Source organism: Capsicum annuum, chromosome 6, assembly GCF_002878395.1.
Source record: "Capsicum annuum cultivar UCD-10X-F1 chromosome 6, UCD10Xv1.1, whole genome shotgun sequence".
NCBI lineage: Eukaryota > Viridiplantae > Streptophyta > Magnoliopsida > Solanales > Solanaceae > Capsicum > Capsicum annuum.
The window spans coordinates 206,221,588-206,238,922 of record NC_061116.1 but is presented as its reverse complement, the minus strand read 5'-3'; the positions used below and the strand labels follow the sequence as shown (position 1 = coordinate 206,238,922).

Sequence of the window (17,335 nt, the reverse complement as noted above, 5' to 3'; positions counted from 1 at the left end):
GTGGCGTATGCTGAATTTTCAGTAAGGAATGTCAATTTTTATATAAAAAACAATAAAAATTTAATTACCGCCATAATGCTCATGATATGGCTTTGGCTGATTGGTATAAAATTGTTTTAAGCTAGAAGAGTTCTTAGGCCCTCTTGGTGCATTTTAATATTAAAATTAAATTGCATGATAATTGATGAATATAAAGTGAAGAAAGTGGTGTAATTATATTTTGGTAACTCTTGTAACTTCTGACACTTTATTTGTCAATTATCTACCACATTATATTATGTCTTTAATCTTATGAATTAGTGGTAAGAATATGGTCATAAGTTTCTTGAAACTTCTATCATCATTCTACCTCTTTATGTATTGTAACACATAACATATGGAACCCCTAAAACATTCATCTTCCTCACTTAATATCCACTACTCCCTCATTTACTAGATAGAAGAAATACTATACCTATATAAAGGGTGTTTTCTTCCTTGTGATGCAGAGATGAGTGATAGTACATTGTGAGTGACAAGAAAAAGATGACGAGTAAATATAGTAGTGAAACAGAGAGTTGAGAAAAAATAATATTTTAAGTCTTTAACTATATTCACTATACATGAGAGTAACTATATAAGGGAAAGAGAGAGTTGATACAAAGAAAATATTCTAAATCTACAACTATATTCACTATGATAAAGAGAATAATAATATGTTTATGAAGAAAGGTATTCTTATGGTGGAGCCTTGGACTCTTCAACTAATCCGTAGATGCTTGAGTTGTACATCGTTGATGGGCTGTTGTATCCTGGAGGGGACAAGTCAAAAGATATACTGTTGGGTCGATGTATATTATGCCACAGTGGGCTTGAATCTCCTTAAAGAGAACGAGATGTTCGCGCCTCAGCCAAGAAAAAAATATTTTATTTTCTTCACTTTTTATATTTTTAACTGTAATTTAATTATTGTGGTATATTACACCAACAGCTTAATACTTACTTCACCAGCATTTTAAGCAAATGTAGCAAAACATAAGAAAATTTAGCAAAAAGTAACAAGTTCAAACCCTTAATCTCAAAGAAGCTATGAAGGCGTTGTAAAATCGTGCCAAGTAGAGTCGCTAGCTAAACAGGGTCATTTTTATATTTATAATACTTATGCGCATTATTAACATATAAGAGTATATGTTTCGTAAAGTTTTTCGATGAAGCGATGTCGCTTGATACCCCTTGAATCAATGTGGGTTTGCCCCTGCCTTTATGGCTTTATACTGAGATCAAAATCCCTTATGCATGATTGAATCAGATTGTGTTATGTCTTCCACATTAACTCACATGCGCATACATGATTGGTTATTAAAGAACATGGTAAGCGACCAATTAAAACTTATAAAGCTATAGTAATAGGGTAAGAATCAGTATATTGTACAACAACAACATACCGCTATCCCTGACTAAGTAGGATATGGAGAAGGTAAGTGTACGTGGGAATTTATGCCAAAAAAGTCATTTTGAAAACTATTTTGCCAAATAGACACAAGTTTGAAAAAATTGGCCATATACCCACTTAATTCCACATCACCACTAACTTTTTCAACTTAACAACTTCACCCACAAGTTTTATAATATTTCACTTTAACCTAATATTTCCAACTTAATAAATTCACCTACAAGATTTTAATAATACACTTCAACCCACTCCATCATCCACCATTATATATACAAAAATATCTAGGTTTTCAAAAATATTAAAAAAAAATTAAAAAGTTAAAACTAGAAGATGATTGTTTTTCCTACAAATTTTTTTTGATTTCGGTCACTTTTCCGGCGATCAGTTGTAAATCAGTCCACAAACATCATAATCTTGTCCATTGCATCCACTGTTACCCCATTTGTTTTCTATCTTCTCAAACACACTTTTCACCATTGTTAAAAAGCTTTAAATCACTCACATTACTCAAAACCACTTTAGAAAGTACATTACAGCAGCTCAGGCGACTCCAAGTTCATTTCTCTTTTCATTAAACCTAACGATCGTTGATTAAAAATAATATTTGCAATTTCAAGATTTTTGTATGGATACCTGCCCAGTCATCGATAACTCATCATCATTCATTGACCGTGCATATAACCCAACCTAGATCATAAGCATAATCGATCGTCGACCAAACCATAATTCTAGGATTTCTATTGTAGAATTTGTTCTGGTTTCTAGTGATTTCATTGGAGAATGGGTGGAGACTCCCAAATGTTGGAAATATAAATCTTTTACCAAGGCGACAATGTCCATTCATGTTCGCTGCAACAGTTCATACGATGAATTAGTTTCAAGCATAATGTAGAGTGGGGATCTAGATGACGCACCGACCGACGTAGTGATTAGTTATCTAATGTATTTGTGGGAAAAGGTGAATCCTACGATCATAAATAGCGATGTACGTGTGCTGACGTACATGATGGATGTTAATGCAGATGGCTTTAAGCCTATTTTGAGGATAAATGTAGTTGAGAGGTCCTTTGAAGGATCACTGAATTCATCACCACTCCCACCTCAGTGCTCAGCAGTCAACGATGATTTGAATAATTACGAGAACGATGGCGATTATCCAATTAATATGAAAGATGATTCTATACATATGGAAGACGTTTTATTGGACTAGCAAGATGATAAAGAAGACTGTGGAACGGGATCACAATCAGAAAATTCCTTCACCAATGGAACCAATTTCTATTGTGATCGAATATTCGTCGAGAAGAAAAAGCTAAAAATATTACTAGACGCAGCAGCGGCGGGGCATTCTTTTGATTATAGTATGAAGAAGAGCTGCACCAAATTCATGAAGGAGAAATGCTTATCTCTTAGTTGTGGCTGGTTGTTGCGGGCAAAAAAGTATGAAACCCTGGACAGATTTTGCATATACAAGTATGTCGGATTGCACACGTGCGGTGTTAAAAACGCCACCCGCAGGCATAATAGAATCTCCTACGAATTGATTGCTCACTATGCGCAAATCATTTTTGGGATGGTAAGGTTCAAGCATAAGACAAATTCAAAGTATTGTGTTTAAGGAGATACGTTGCAACGCAAGCTATTGGAGTGTAATTGTGAAGAACATCATTCGCGGAACACCGGAGCACGGATATGCTTGCTTGCCGACTTTTTTCCACATGGTGGAGTTATTGAATCCCGGGTCTTCTTACTCTATCATGGTAAACCGGATGAATGGATCGTTCATTTACTACTTCTTAGTTCAGAGCTTGCATACAAGGATATGCCCACATGAGAAAGGTAATTGTTGTCGATGAAACACATTTGTATGGCAAGTACGGGGGTATGTTGCTGAGTGTCGTTGCACAGGACACCAAAAATCATATCATTCCAATTGCCTTTTGTGTCGTGGATAAAGAGAACGATACTTCTTGGACCTTGTAAGTTGAAGTCTATAGTAAAAGATGAACCAGATCTACGTGTCATCTCCGAGAGGCACATTAGTATTGCCAATGCCTTCTCCCATGTTTACAGTCGTGCATATCATGGACTTTCCATGAGGCACCTCACTGAAAATCTGTGTGTAAATTAGCATTGTGGAGAACATCTTTCTCTGTTCTACTTCACGGCAAAGGCTTATATTATTGATGAGTTTAGCGATCATTTTGCCAAATTGAAGAATAATTGCCTCGAGGTAGCACATGTTCTTCAAAATATGCTTGGTTTTCAGAAATAGAGTAGAGCACACTTCCCAAATAATAGGTACGATGTGATGACCACAAACATCTTCGAATCGCTAAACTGGGTGTTGATGAATGAACGAGAGTACCCCGTGTCGCACATATTCAATTCAATTTCTAGAAAATTTCTTAAAAAGCTTAAGGAACGACATGCCTTTATTGATAGTAAAAATAATAAATTTGTGCCTTGTGCCGAAAGGATCCTAAGGGATAACAAGAGTACGAGCGATTCCTTGTATGTGACTAATGCAAATGGGGTCTCGACCAATTCAGGTGTTCGGCAACGGTGTTAATGCCAAAGTCAATCTCTTGGAGAGGAGTTATTCATATAAGAAATTTGACTTTGTAAAAACATCTTACGATCAACAATGACAATTTTGCGAGCAAAGTATGATGATGGCGTAAGTTATGGTAACTCCATTTGCGAGTACTCTTCGCCAATTTATAAAGCTGAAACTTACCTCTTCGCGTACTCGAAAGCTATTAACGTTGTCCCTCCAGAGGCCGAATGAACTGTGCCACAGGAAGTGCAATACACTAAGATTTATCCATCCCCTCGACGATCCCAAACTCGAAAGGAAGAAAGTCAAACACGTTAAGGGCGTCGGTGAGACATTCAATATTCAAGAAATCTAAGCACAAAAGAACCACATGTAGAATGACCAACAAATCATAGATAGTCTTTTCAGTTGTAAAGCTACTGTTTTGGGGGATAAATGTGCATTTATGTAGAATTTAACGTTTAGCTGTAATCGACTTAAAGCCTTGTCTATGATAGACTACGTAAATTCTATGGTGTATCTTTCACACAGTCTATAAAATATTATGTATTGGTTATATGATTACTTATCAAACACGCTATGCAGGTCTTTTTATCGTCTTATCTCTCTAATCAATGCATTGAATCATTGTTACATGTCCTGTTTAATTAAAAGCTGCAAAAACATTTGTTCACAAGAAAAACTGATGTACGCAAGCCAAGCATTTTCTATTCTCACACACGTCGACTGATCATTAGGTGGAAATATGAAAGGATGCCTTCTATAGGTGTATAAATAAAGTGATAATTTCTACGTAATTCTTCTGTTGTACCTAAATCCAACACACCAGAAACCCCCGTCTTCTTCCCCAAACTTGAAATCATGACTGGTCTTTGAATTTTTCTTCGTCCAATCAGACGAGTTTCACCTCGTCACTATGATCTGTTGTTCTGTGTAATGACTTTGATCGGCTTTTCCACTGCCTGGGGGAAGACTGAGCATACTTGGAGCATGAACTCCGATGTATTGCTCGTTTCCTCTGAGCAATTCTAGAGAGGCTTGGCATGAACGACAATGACTACATTACCCCCACCATCCCCCTAATTTAGTTTAGATTTTTATTTTAATTTCTGTATTTAAGTTTTTTTTGTATTGTTCATTGCTGAAGAAGCTTTCTTAATAGGATTTTGTTAGAAGAAAGCTTCTTCAATTTTGCCTTTTTTTGCTTAAAATCCATGTATTGCAATGAACAGGTTCAATCAATATAAATATTTCAGTTTGTACGTTATATTTTGGCCAAACCCATCGGTAGCCCCCTAAACTTTGGACGATCTTTCACTTTGGCACCTCAACTGGACGTTGTTCACTTTTGACACCTTAAGTAGCCATAAACTATGTCACTTTGGCACCTTTTGCTTATTCGGCAAAGAGAGTGTGTTACACTCGCTTTTGCGCGCATTTTAGGGGTATTTTCATATTTTTTTAGGGGGATTTTTATAATTTTTTCATCTTTAAATTTTTTAAAAATTATATATAAAGATTTTTAAAATTTCATATTCTCCACACAATTTTTCTTTACCTTAACCTCCATTAATGGAGGTTGCATTTTTCAAGAATCAATGGAACACACTACCACACTAACAACAACCAAATTACTCCCAAAACAGCAACCCAAAATTCTCCTCTTCTACCCACGATATCATTAACATCCAAAAGACAAAAAATGTTCATTCCATCAACCCACACAAAGAACATAGCAAAATGCTTCTTTCTTCTCCATTTTATTTTACCTATTGAACAAACATATACGACTTCAATAAAAAATACCCAAATTAGTATTTCTTCAAAACTCCTAAAAAATGCAAAGAATCACTAAAAATTCGATGATTTACTTCTTTGGGAAATTTTATCTAACACAAAGTGTGCAAAGAAAAGTGAAATTATTTTGGAGGGCAAATGCATTTTTTTTTTTGCTTTTCCCCAAGGATAGTGGATTCTTTACTAGTAGGAAAGAATCAATGTAGATCTAAAATTCATCCTTCTCCATATTTTTCATCATATATCTGAAATTCGTGAAGCTATTAATGTAAATCTATTATTGTTAGAGAATGAGGAGGTATATTTATTATTATTGAAAAGTTCAATCTCCATTAATGGAGGTTTAATCTAAAAAAAATTTGGGTGGAGAAGACAATGTGGGAAGCTTTTTATAATTATTTAGGGAATAAAACATGTGTCATTAATCCATTGGATATAATTTCCATGTATTTTGGTCTTTTAAAAAAAAACTAATTGTGTGTATATATAATGATGTAACAATGTAAAATTAGATGGCACAAATTAATTGATCGGGTAATCCACGTTGGCAGCGAGTGAGACCCACGCACTATAGCTGATGTCGAAATGTGTCAAAATGACATGTTTTATAGCTACTTGAGGTGCCAAAAGTGAACAACGTCTACTCGAGGTGTCAAAGTGAAAGATGGTGCCAAGTTTAGGGGGTCGTCGATGGGTTTGGCCTTATATTTTTTCTCATTTTTGTGATTATATTTTTATGGCGGTTATTCTTCTGTGCAGACAATGTCTCAAATATTTATGCATTGTTAGATAGTATAGTCTATATAGTCTATCATTGATTGTATAGTAAAAAGTGATATATAGTCTATCATCGATCGTGTACTCCATCTGTCCTTGACCTAACATAGTAGTCGATCGTCGATCATGTGAATCGATGGGCTATTGGTTAAATTAAAATAGATAATAACATTTTTGGGGCTGGTGGAGTAAAATAATTAAATTAAAAATGATATAAATAGATAATAACATATTTTGGAGCTGGTGAAATAAAATAATTAAATTAAAAATAATATAAACAAATAATAGCATGTTTTGGGGCTGGTGGAGTAAAATAATTAAAGTAAAAATAATATAAACAGATAATCACATGTTTTGGGGCTGGTAAAAGAAAATAATTAAATTAAAAATAATTTAAACTGATAATAACATGTTTTGGGGCTGGTGAAAGAAAATAATTAAATTAAAAATAATTTAAACTGATAATAAAATGTTTTGAGGCTGGTTGAAGAAAATAATTAAATTAAAAATGATTTAAATAGATAATCTTGAACTGTTGGTGATACTTAATAGACTGTCATCGATGTTGGTCCTTGTCAAATATCAGTAAAAGATATACTTGTGCTTTGAGGATCCATTGATTCGTCCGGTCTATTGTAGACCTGCATCTTTAGGAGTGCATCGATGGATCTCCTAATTATGCGTAGACCAGGATGATCTATGTACAATGCTATAGACCAACACTTGAATGTTGTTTAAAAAAGGAATAAATAAATTAAAAATAAATGTAGTGTGTGTTTCTACACATAAGAAAGAGTGTAAATAAGTCACACAATCATATTAGAGCTTATACAAGTTAGGGGTGGTATATTAAGAAGTGCGTGGATGGGTAGTGGTTGAATGTTCAATATCCTAAGAGTAATGTTTGTCAAAGCATAAGTTTGTTTTGATGATATATTTTGTATTTGATGACTACACATTCCACATGCTCCTTCAATCACTACCCCCAAATTAAAAGAGTTTGTGGTATGGATAATGGTTGAACAAAATATATCCTCAAAATATACTTGTGCTTTGACAAATATTACTCTTAGGATATTGAACATTCAACCACTACCTATCCACACACTCTTTAATACAGAACCCCTAATTTGTATAAGCTCTAATATGATTGTGTGACTTGTTTACACTCCTTCACATATGTAAAAATTCACACTACATTTATTTTTAATTTATTTATTCTTTTTTAAACAACATCCAAGTGTTGTTCTATAGCAGTGTACATAGATCACCGTGGTCTACACATAATTAGGAGATCCATTGATGTTCTCCTAAAAGTATAGGTCTACGATAGACCAGACGAATCAATAGACCCTCAAAGCACAAGTATATCTTTTATTGATATGTTAAATATGTTATTGAAGGTCCATCGATTACGCGTGTCTACGGTAGACTTTAGTAACTCATTGATGGCTGACATAGATCATGATCTATGGCAGTCTATTAAGTGTCACCACCAATTCCAAAAATAAAATTACTGTTCCAACGGTAACAAACGACTAATTTTGTACTTAAAACTTCTTTTTTACTTCATATATAAAGTCGTCCATCCCTCATTATTTTATTTCATCCACTTTGTTTTTATTTAAAATTCTACAATATCTCAAGCATCAAACATTCAATTCTAAAAATACTTTAATTTGTTATTGTGGGAATGTGGCTGTCTTGAGGACGTCACACACAGACTCAAATTCAGATCGTAAATTTTTTAACTATGCAATTGCGATGGTGAGCCATGTGTGTCTTTTTTATAATGTTAAGTTAATCGTTATGTAATTATAATTTATTTTCTAGGATAATGGCACATTCTCGTTTTTTAAATAGCTCGATGAGCTATCACCTCTAAGCAGTCCATCAACGTTAAGTCCGGGACTTGAGACATCAAATTTTCTTGTCTTGGCAAAATTTAATCTACTACAAAGACTCCAAGAATGCGAAGAAAATAGAGATTTTCTCATGAATTTGTTCAAAGAAGTCAAAGAACAGAGGGATCACTTGAAAGTATTGCTACATGACACCCAAATAGAGAGGGATCAACTAAAACAAAAATTGATTTTGGCCGAAGAAAGGGAGAATGGCCTAAAACTGATATTATGTACTATAATGCTAGTATTCGTTCTTTCGAAAAATGTAACATAGATGTAGTGACATTGAATAGGTAAAAATACTTTTATTTTTCTATAATGTTAATAATGTTTTTCATAGAATCATAGTTGATCAAGCAACACATCAACTTAAAATCGAGTAACATGGTAATAATAGACTATGAAAGCAGTATACGATAGATTAAATATGCATTCTATGATGTGAAGTATAAACACTATCAATTATGACAACACAATGCATATTTAAATTTCCTGCAACAATACAGTTTGATAAAAGCAGATTCAGTGCAGAATCATAACAAATTTCATAAAATAATAAAATGTTTGTCATATCCTACCTCCATATCCTTCAACCTTCATATTTGTGAAATAAAAAAAAAATTGTCATATCCTAACAACTCATCATTCAACAACACATTAACAATATTAACACTCAAATGTCTTTTTTCCTATGTTCCTCATCAACACAAATGTTACCGTTGATTTCATCACCGATATTCATGACCACATCTTTTTGGTCTACTTTTTCTTTTTCTTTTTTCTGTTCTCCTTCTTCTTTATCTACTGCTTCTTCCTTTCCATATTCATCTTTATCTCCTTTTTTCTCAATAGCTACAACTGCTACTTCATTCTCACCTTGTTCTCCTTCTTTTTCAGCATCTGCAGCAACTGCTGCTTCTTCAGCTTTCTTTTCTTCCTCAGCTTCTTTTTCTTCACCTGCAACAGTTGTTTTTTCCTCAACTTTCTTTTCTTCCTCAGCTTCTTCTTTTTCTTCACATCCTGCTTCTTTCTCAGCTTTTTTTTTCTTCCTCAGCTTCTTTTTCTTTTTCTTCATCAACCTTTGCTTTTTCCTTGCCTTTTTCTTCATTTTCTACTGCTTCTTTTTCAGCTTCTTCTTCTTCTTTTGCAGCTGCTTCTTTTCCACTTTTTTCTTGGCTTTTATCTTCTTCCATTTCTTCCTCTTCATCCTTCTTTTCTTTTTTTTTTTCTTTCTTTTCTGCCACAACAGTGGACAACTCATCTATTTTGCTCTTTTACATGCACTGTATCATTATATTAAAATGTGTTACTGATATTTAAAGTGAAAATTCATTAACAACATCAATTATTGAATGAAGTTACCTCGCTCGTGTTGTCGCTCATCCTTTTCCTTTTTCTTCAGTCTTCTCTCTGATATGGACAACAATATCCAACAACATTTCCTCGAGCACAGCAACACGCTTATGAAGATCCCCAGGGGATGAGGTGCCCGCTGCATCTTTAGAGGTGCTCGGAGAAGCATCATCACCAATGTGTGTTCCAACGGGGTTACCACCCATATTCCCCTCGTCATCACTGTCCTCATTTGAAGTAAGGACAGTCACTCCTTTTAACTCTTTCTTCAAGCCATCGAGGACATTATTCTTCACCACATCCGTATATGTCTTAAACGTAATCATGTATTCCATCTTCGTCTCACGAATAGTAGAGATGATGTATAGGTGTGCGTTCTACAAAATATCAATTAACAATTACATAACATTCGATACAATAGTAGTATTATTGCATGATAAAAAATAAGTTCATACCTCAGTAACTTTTCCTTTATACTTGAATAGGTCGCCTTCGATTATCTTGTCACTTTTTATAGTGTGCCAACTGAGGATGCGGGGAATGAGAACGACCTCATTTATAGATTTTCTAACAAATTTTTCAAGATGAGGAAAGGCCTCATAGATTCAAATCTGTAAGCAGTACAACAGTGAAAAAAAGAACTCAGAGTCTATGACAGAGTATAAATAAAATGATAATCTATGATAAACTCACTAAAGGGTTTATGGTAGATACCATGAATGCCCAAGGAAATCCGAATAGAGCATAGGATGCCTTCTTCTTCTCATCAAATACTTTCCTTTGCTTCTTCAGGTCACTTTTCTTCTTCAGATAGTCCATGGTCTATTGAAATATCTATTTCTCCCACAGATAATTCTCGAAGAAACTCAAAGAATCGACCATTTTAATCAGTTTTGTGTCGACAACCTTCGTCGAATCTTTTTCAAGCGACATAGTGTGCAAGAATCACAGTAAACAACACTTAAACTTCTGGTCCTCGTTCAGCTTATTTCCACTTGTCGAGCCTAGTTTCGAACCGGTCGAAATAGCACACGATGTATGGTGGTATGTCGTGACTTTTGGCATTAAAAATTTATATTTAGATTCACCGCCTAACTTTTTAGGAAAATTAGGAAAAAACTATTTTTATTGTAAAACACTGTTTAGGTTTTTCGAAAATATTTAGAGATTCTGAGTAAAGGTTTTGATTACCCGAGGGGAAGGTATTAGGCACCCCTCAAGGCCTATCCGAAGATAGTCCTTACGCTTAGTTTAGGAAAATATTTAGGAAAAACTTTTAATCCGTTATTTGCTTAAAACGGTAATGAGAAATTTTGTTATTATTAACTTAGAAGAAAATTCTAGGTATAGCAAACATGACACTGCCATGTATAAGGAAATAATGTAATTATTACGAAAATATGCATGCATTTTTTTAAAATATAAAAAGAATGATAACATAATTTCTATATGTTAGAGAGTTTAAAGTCGTATAGTTTTGTAAGAGAATTTAAAAAGTATGTGAATTAAAATAGTTAACTAGAATTATTTATGGAATAGGTAATTATATTGTAGCGTGAGAATTTACTTGCCGAATGTATTAGTGCAAAAAATAGGTGATAGATTGTGAACACAACAACAACAGCAGCAACAACAACAACAACAATAATAATAGTAATAATAATAATAATGATAGTGGTAATAATGATAATAATAATAATAATAATAGCAACTAATAGTAATAATGATGGTAATGGCAGTGATAAAATAAATAATTATTAGTGATAAGGATAGTACTAATAAAGATGAAAATAATTATCATAATAGTAGGAAAATAATAAGATATACCTCGTATAGGGTAGCGTAACACATATATACCTTGTGTTTCTAACCCTTTGAAATCTGAAAACTCGAAACGAATGTTGAAAAATAAAGCATTTAATATACAAAACTAATGTTGAATTGAGACAAAGATGTTCATTTTGCGACAAGTACCTTTACAAATTTAGTTCACAACAAACTACATCAAAGCCCAACTAAGTTGCTTTTCCTTTACAAAAGTACTTTAACTCTTGAAAACTACGTTGTTATACTTTAGAGAACCACTTTCAAACTCTAGAAAAAATTAAAACTGCGTTCTTAGCTTCAAATTGACCATTACCTATTTTAAAAAAGGTTTCCTCACTTGAAAAGAAAAAAAAAAGAGACAATATTTGACGTTTAATAATATACGTGTCGAGTTCAAGGAACAGCTTGTTTTTCTCATAAAAAATCTGCATTTTTTACCCTTGAATTGTTGTAAATTTTGGCCTCAAATATGTGGTATTAGCTACTGCTGAAATTGCATCTTGATACACTTAAAAATCTGCAGTTACATACTAAAATGGCCACACCTTAAAGCCTAGGAAAACAGTATTTTTTATCTTAAAAATCTGCACGCATGCATAAAAAAAAAAACTGCAGTTTTTACACTTTTCAAGAGACGTGTTTTATACTAAAACTAGCATTTTAGGTAGAAATAGCTAATAAAATCAATCCTAGACAATTATAGCTAAACAAAATCGAATGAATACAAGGTTCATTCAACACCGAACAATTCATACCAAATGAATATTCGAGTAAATACAGAGTTAGAAGAGTAGATAACAATGATAAGAGATATAGAGAGAGCAAAGGTTAGACACGGCCAAGTTCCTTAGGGAGGTACCAATCCCTAACGGCGTAAACTCTGAAGGTGGACAATCCTATAGCGGTTGACCCGATTAGTCGGGTCGAGACGAGTCCCGTGGCGGAACTCCCAACCGGGCATGTAAAAGAAAGAAAAGATAAGGATTAGTGACTACTCAAATAAAATATGTGCGTAGCAAAAACAAAAACCAAGAATGGAGCCAAATACCAGATTATCATTACGTTAGCTAGGAATTCCATCAAAAAGAGGTTGCACATGCATGAATGACATATCGGATGTTACCCTTAAATGGTATCCCTATACTTAAGAAAATTCTTATGCCGCCTTAGTTAATTCCCTAGAGTCAATTCCCTACATGAGTATAAGTTAGAAATATATAAATCGAAGTTAAATTTTTAGGCTAAAGTGATGTGAGCCGTTATATGAATTATTCAACCATGCTCACAGACAAGAAGAAACTTAAGCAAATTATTATATTATTGGACTTAATTGGTGACCAACTAACAACAACACTAGTATGAGCTTGAAGTAAGCAAATTCGATATTTACAAAATCCACACAACAAACGGAAAGAGGGACACAAGTCTCGGAGTGCAACAAAATGATGAAACTATTTTTCCTTTTAAGCTCGGTTTATGCAAAAGGGGCAGCACAGCCACACATAGATACATCTAATAGACCCGTGTTGGCTGGATTTTTCGCCAAGTAACGATAATAAATAAACCGACTTCTTTATTTGTTACTCCCTTTTATTACTAAGAAAATCAGTAAAGGAAAACAGCTGCACGCATAACATAAAGCTTGGAAGATGCGTAAGCAAAGTAGAGTCCTATGAGAAAGCAAACAAACCATATATAAACTTAGTGAGTCATTCATAAGGACGGGATAATGTCAGCAGGGGAATGGCAAGTTTTGAACCTTAAAATCCCAAAAAGAAAACTTAACTCAAATTTGAGAAAAGTTGTTACTCAAATATACCTACAAAAGCAAATTTCTACTAATATGAGTAAGTGGGTACAGTTGTTAAGAAAAGAGGAGATCAACCCTTTTAAAAAAAAATAATTACCCAAACACTACCATTTACGGGAAATAAAGATGCATTAAAATAACCATGTACCTCGAAGAGGTGGAAAGGAGGTTTTTGAAAGGACCTTGACTCGAATGACACATCGATATTGTTAAAATTATATTGTAGACCATGTACTCCCGTCACCCTTCGCCAAATTAAAAAGGAAACACACTATTTTTTAAACTAAGTCAAAAATGGTAGCCATGGACCATCGTGAAAAGATTAAGAACAAACACTGAAACACAAAACCTTATAGCCGTGAATTAGCATTAGCCATGGAAACACAAAAAGGAAACACACTATTTTTTAAACTAAGTTCAAAATGGTAGCCGTGAAAAGATTAGCCATGGAAACACACTGTTTTTTAAACTAACATCCATGTACTGTACCAACACAAAATGATTAAGAACAATTTTTTTTTTAAAAAATAAAAACCACGAATGGTTAAACACACACTGAAACTAAAACCTTACAGCCGTGAATTAGCATCTCCTTTCGTAACCATCACATAAAGACCCACATGGCTAAAGAAGGTCCAAGTGTTTTCCAACGAACTTGAAAGTGATGCATATTGTTTCAAATCACTGAACTGGTTGAGATTGAAATTCGCATACAAATGGCAGTTTCATCATGTTGGTTACAATAGCATAAACACTCACATATATACACGTTTTCTGCAAGGGTGTATACGATCCTCTTTTATGAAAAGTTACAAAAGTTTAAAACTACAACAACAACATAGATTTGATCCAAATTTAGACAATCTTAGGTATTCATGAAACTAAAATAAAAGAGAAAGAGAAAGAGAAAGCAAGAGGTGAGTTCGCACCTTTTGTCGGGCAGCGTAATTGAAGCTTTTACGTCGAGAATTTCCGGCCAGCAAATTCACTCGTAGGACTTTGTCTCGGACAAAATTCAGAAAGAAGAACAGTAAAGTTGGAATTTCTTCGGCGAAATTTGCTTACTTCCCTAGACTTATTTATCCATTGATTTTCACTCTTCTCTTTTTTTTTTAACTGATTTTCATACCTTTTCCTTGGACTTTGCTTCTTTTTTTCCTTAGTTTTCTCATGAACCCCCTAAAGACAAATAAAAAAATTCTTTTTTTTTCACTGATTTTTGTTGCTCTCTCAATCTTGAATATTTTTTTTTCGTTTTCTCTCCCTTTTTTCACGCCCCTCTCTAGAGGTGTTGAAGACACCATTTATAGGCGCAAATCCGGACCTTAAGTTCGAATTTGAAAATAAAAATAAAAACGGGTACAGAGATGTTTTTGAATTTAAGCTGTTGAGCCGAATCCCCCTTATCAGCAAATTTTGCAGGCCATTAATGGCGGATTCTAAACGATTCTCTGTTGTTGTATGAATTTGGAGCTTTGCTTTTTCTGGTTTTTGGTTTTTGGGGTAGGAAGAGGCCATTTTGTGATGGGATCTTTGCAGATCTGTGGCATCTATGGCTGCAACGGGCAGCTAGGTTGCGATTTTTGGCATGAGAGAGAAGGGGAGGAGGAAAAGAGAGAAAAGGGTTTTGGTTCTTGTGTTGGTTTGGGAAAGGAAATGGGGAGAAGATAACAGTTCTTGTCGGAAGGGCACAGCACGTGTGCCTCTGCCTTTTTCAGAATGAAAGAGACAAGTGAAATAGTATTTAATGTATCAAACTTTGACAAATTGATCGATTTCGGTCCGTCCGATCTCTTGACTGAACGGATGAAAATAATGGTAAAAAGGAGTATTTATATAAAGATAGATAAATATAAAAGTTGATTAAAATTAATTATTTTTTATCCGTCCGATATTTGATCAGAACAACCCAAATTCAAAAATACATAAAAGGTAGATTAATAATTAAATATATATAGACGTATATATAGATATAATTATACAATTGAACTCGGGCCCTCGGGTTGGGAAGAAAAATTAGGGGACTAGATTGATCTGTGTCAGTTAGATGAAAAGGGCAAAGCGGATATAACGATTATACTGAATTTTGGGCTAATTTTCGAGCACTCATTTCAAATTTATAAAATAAGAGTTGATTTCGAAAACTGAGATTGGATTATCGTTAGCCCGAACACTCTTTTTCTACTGAAATTAAATTTATCGATGTTTCCTGATATCTTAAAAATTATTTAAAACTAATTTTAGTTTAATGTATATAAATTGCAGACATAATTTGTACAGACATCCGACTTAATATTTTGCGACTTTCCCATTAAGAAAATACGTATATATATATATATATATATGTATGTATATATGTGTGTGTGTGAAAAATAAGAATATAATATAAAAAATAAGAATATAATAAAATATATGTACATCTTATAAAAAATATATTTTGTGTAATAAAAAAAATATACCTATAAGGTCACAATACTGCCCCAAAAATAAAGTTAGAAAGAATGCGAATGCGACCACCAAAAGACATATATTTTGTGATTATGATGTCAAATACTTAATTATTAAAATAGGTTTATAAAATAAAAATAAATTCCCTTCTTATTAAAACTTGTAGGAATAGAAACAATAATACCAAATCTTATTATTATTATTTAATTTTTTGAAAATTATTTAGGGCCAAGAAGCATCGAAAAAGTAATTAAAGGAAAAAGGGCAAGTCAAAATTGGGTGTCAACACCACTGATCAGGTGTAACAAGTTGTCCGACGTACTGTTTTTGTTTTTCGTCACCTTAAAGAAAAAATTCTCCCCCTTTACTAACACCTTCTTCATTTTTGATTCACTGGGGTATGATGAGCAGTTCAACCCCGTGATCAAACAAAACTCTTTCAATCCAAAACAGGCAGACTTGTTGGTAATGCAGAACCACATCTCATGATGCATCTTATCGTTCTTGATGTGTCGTAACAACAAATAATGGACCAACTGCCCATTGAACTTGAGATGTTCCGACAGGTTTCTCAGGTGTCCAAAACAGGACCGCTTGAATCTTTTCTTCAATTCCTGGTCGACAAGAACTTGCTTAAATTCACGATAAACATCTATTCTTGATTTAAATGATATCTTTGCTGGTAAAGATCCGACCTCGTTCATTATCGTTTGAAGGTTATACCGCTCCACAAAAATGAACCTTGAAAGAGATGGCATGGATAAGGGATCATTATCCCCATCATCAGTGTTTCTCCCATTTCCCTCGCTCTCTTCACTGTCACCATAACACTGCGCTTGGCAAAATCTTCTCCAGAATCGACGTAGTTGGTTATCTCCTTTAACTTTAAATCTGATTCGGATATTGCCTCTTCAATTTTCTTCCTTTTGAGACATTTTCAACTGCCTCAGCTTTTCTTTTTCTACTGCTACCAGTAGAATCAGAAGCGGTGCCGTCTTTGCGTTTAGGAAGGATGCTTTTTTAGCCATTTTTAACACAATCTACACCTGCAGAACAAATCTCTCATTTTCAGTTCATAGATCATAAGTCTATCAACAGAAATAACTCAATGCTCAAATGAAAAATTCCCCAAAAAATTAATAAATACCCCGCCATTAAACAGTTCACTACACAAACATACAATAACTGAACCAAAATCCAACATGCAATATCAAAACACAACAATTTCTAAAAATCAAACTAGTGCACCTAATCAAACTAATTAGCTATTAATCTTTCAATTTTCACTATTTCAGCAATCATATTTTAAAAGAATTTTATACGTCTAAAAATTGATTTCAATCTAGGGCATTCTCATTTTATAGACCACGGGTCTACAGATATACCACGGGTCTACGGATAGAAATAGGTCACTGTTCGAATCAAAA

At 33.8% G+C, this 17,335-nt stretch overlaps 1 protein-coding gene and 1 long non-coding RNA gene across 2 annotated transcripts; both read right to left on the bottom strand.

Moving 5' to 3' along the window:
- Window positions 1-9,143: 9,143 nt before the first annotated feature.
- Window positions 9,144-9,578, bottom strand: LOC107873944 (neurofilament light polypeptide-like). The gene has a single exon (XM_016720864.1). The coding sequence runs from the start codon at window positions 9,576-9,578 to the stop codon at window positions 9,144-9,146; it is 435 nt and encodes a 144-aa protein (XP_016576350.1).
- A 79-nt stretch (window positions 9,579-9,657) lies between these two features.
- On the bottom strand, window positions 9,658-15,167 carry LOC107874752. The gene is made up of 4 exons (XR_001675578.2): window positions 10,538-15,167; window positions 10,279-10,434; window positions 9,833-10,200; window positions 9,658-9,753 (listed from the first exon to the last, which is right to left on the bottom strand). It is a non-coding gene; the product is annotated as an uncharacterized LOC107874752 (long non-coding RNA).
- Between the last annotated feature and the right edge of the window lie 2,168 nt (window positions 15,168-17,335).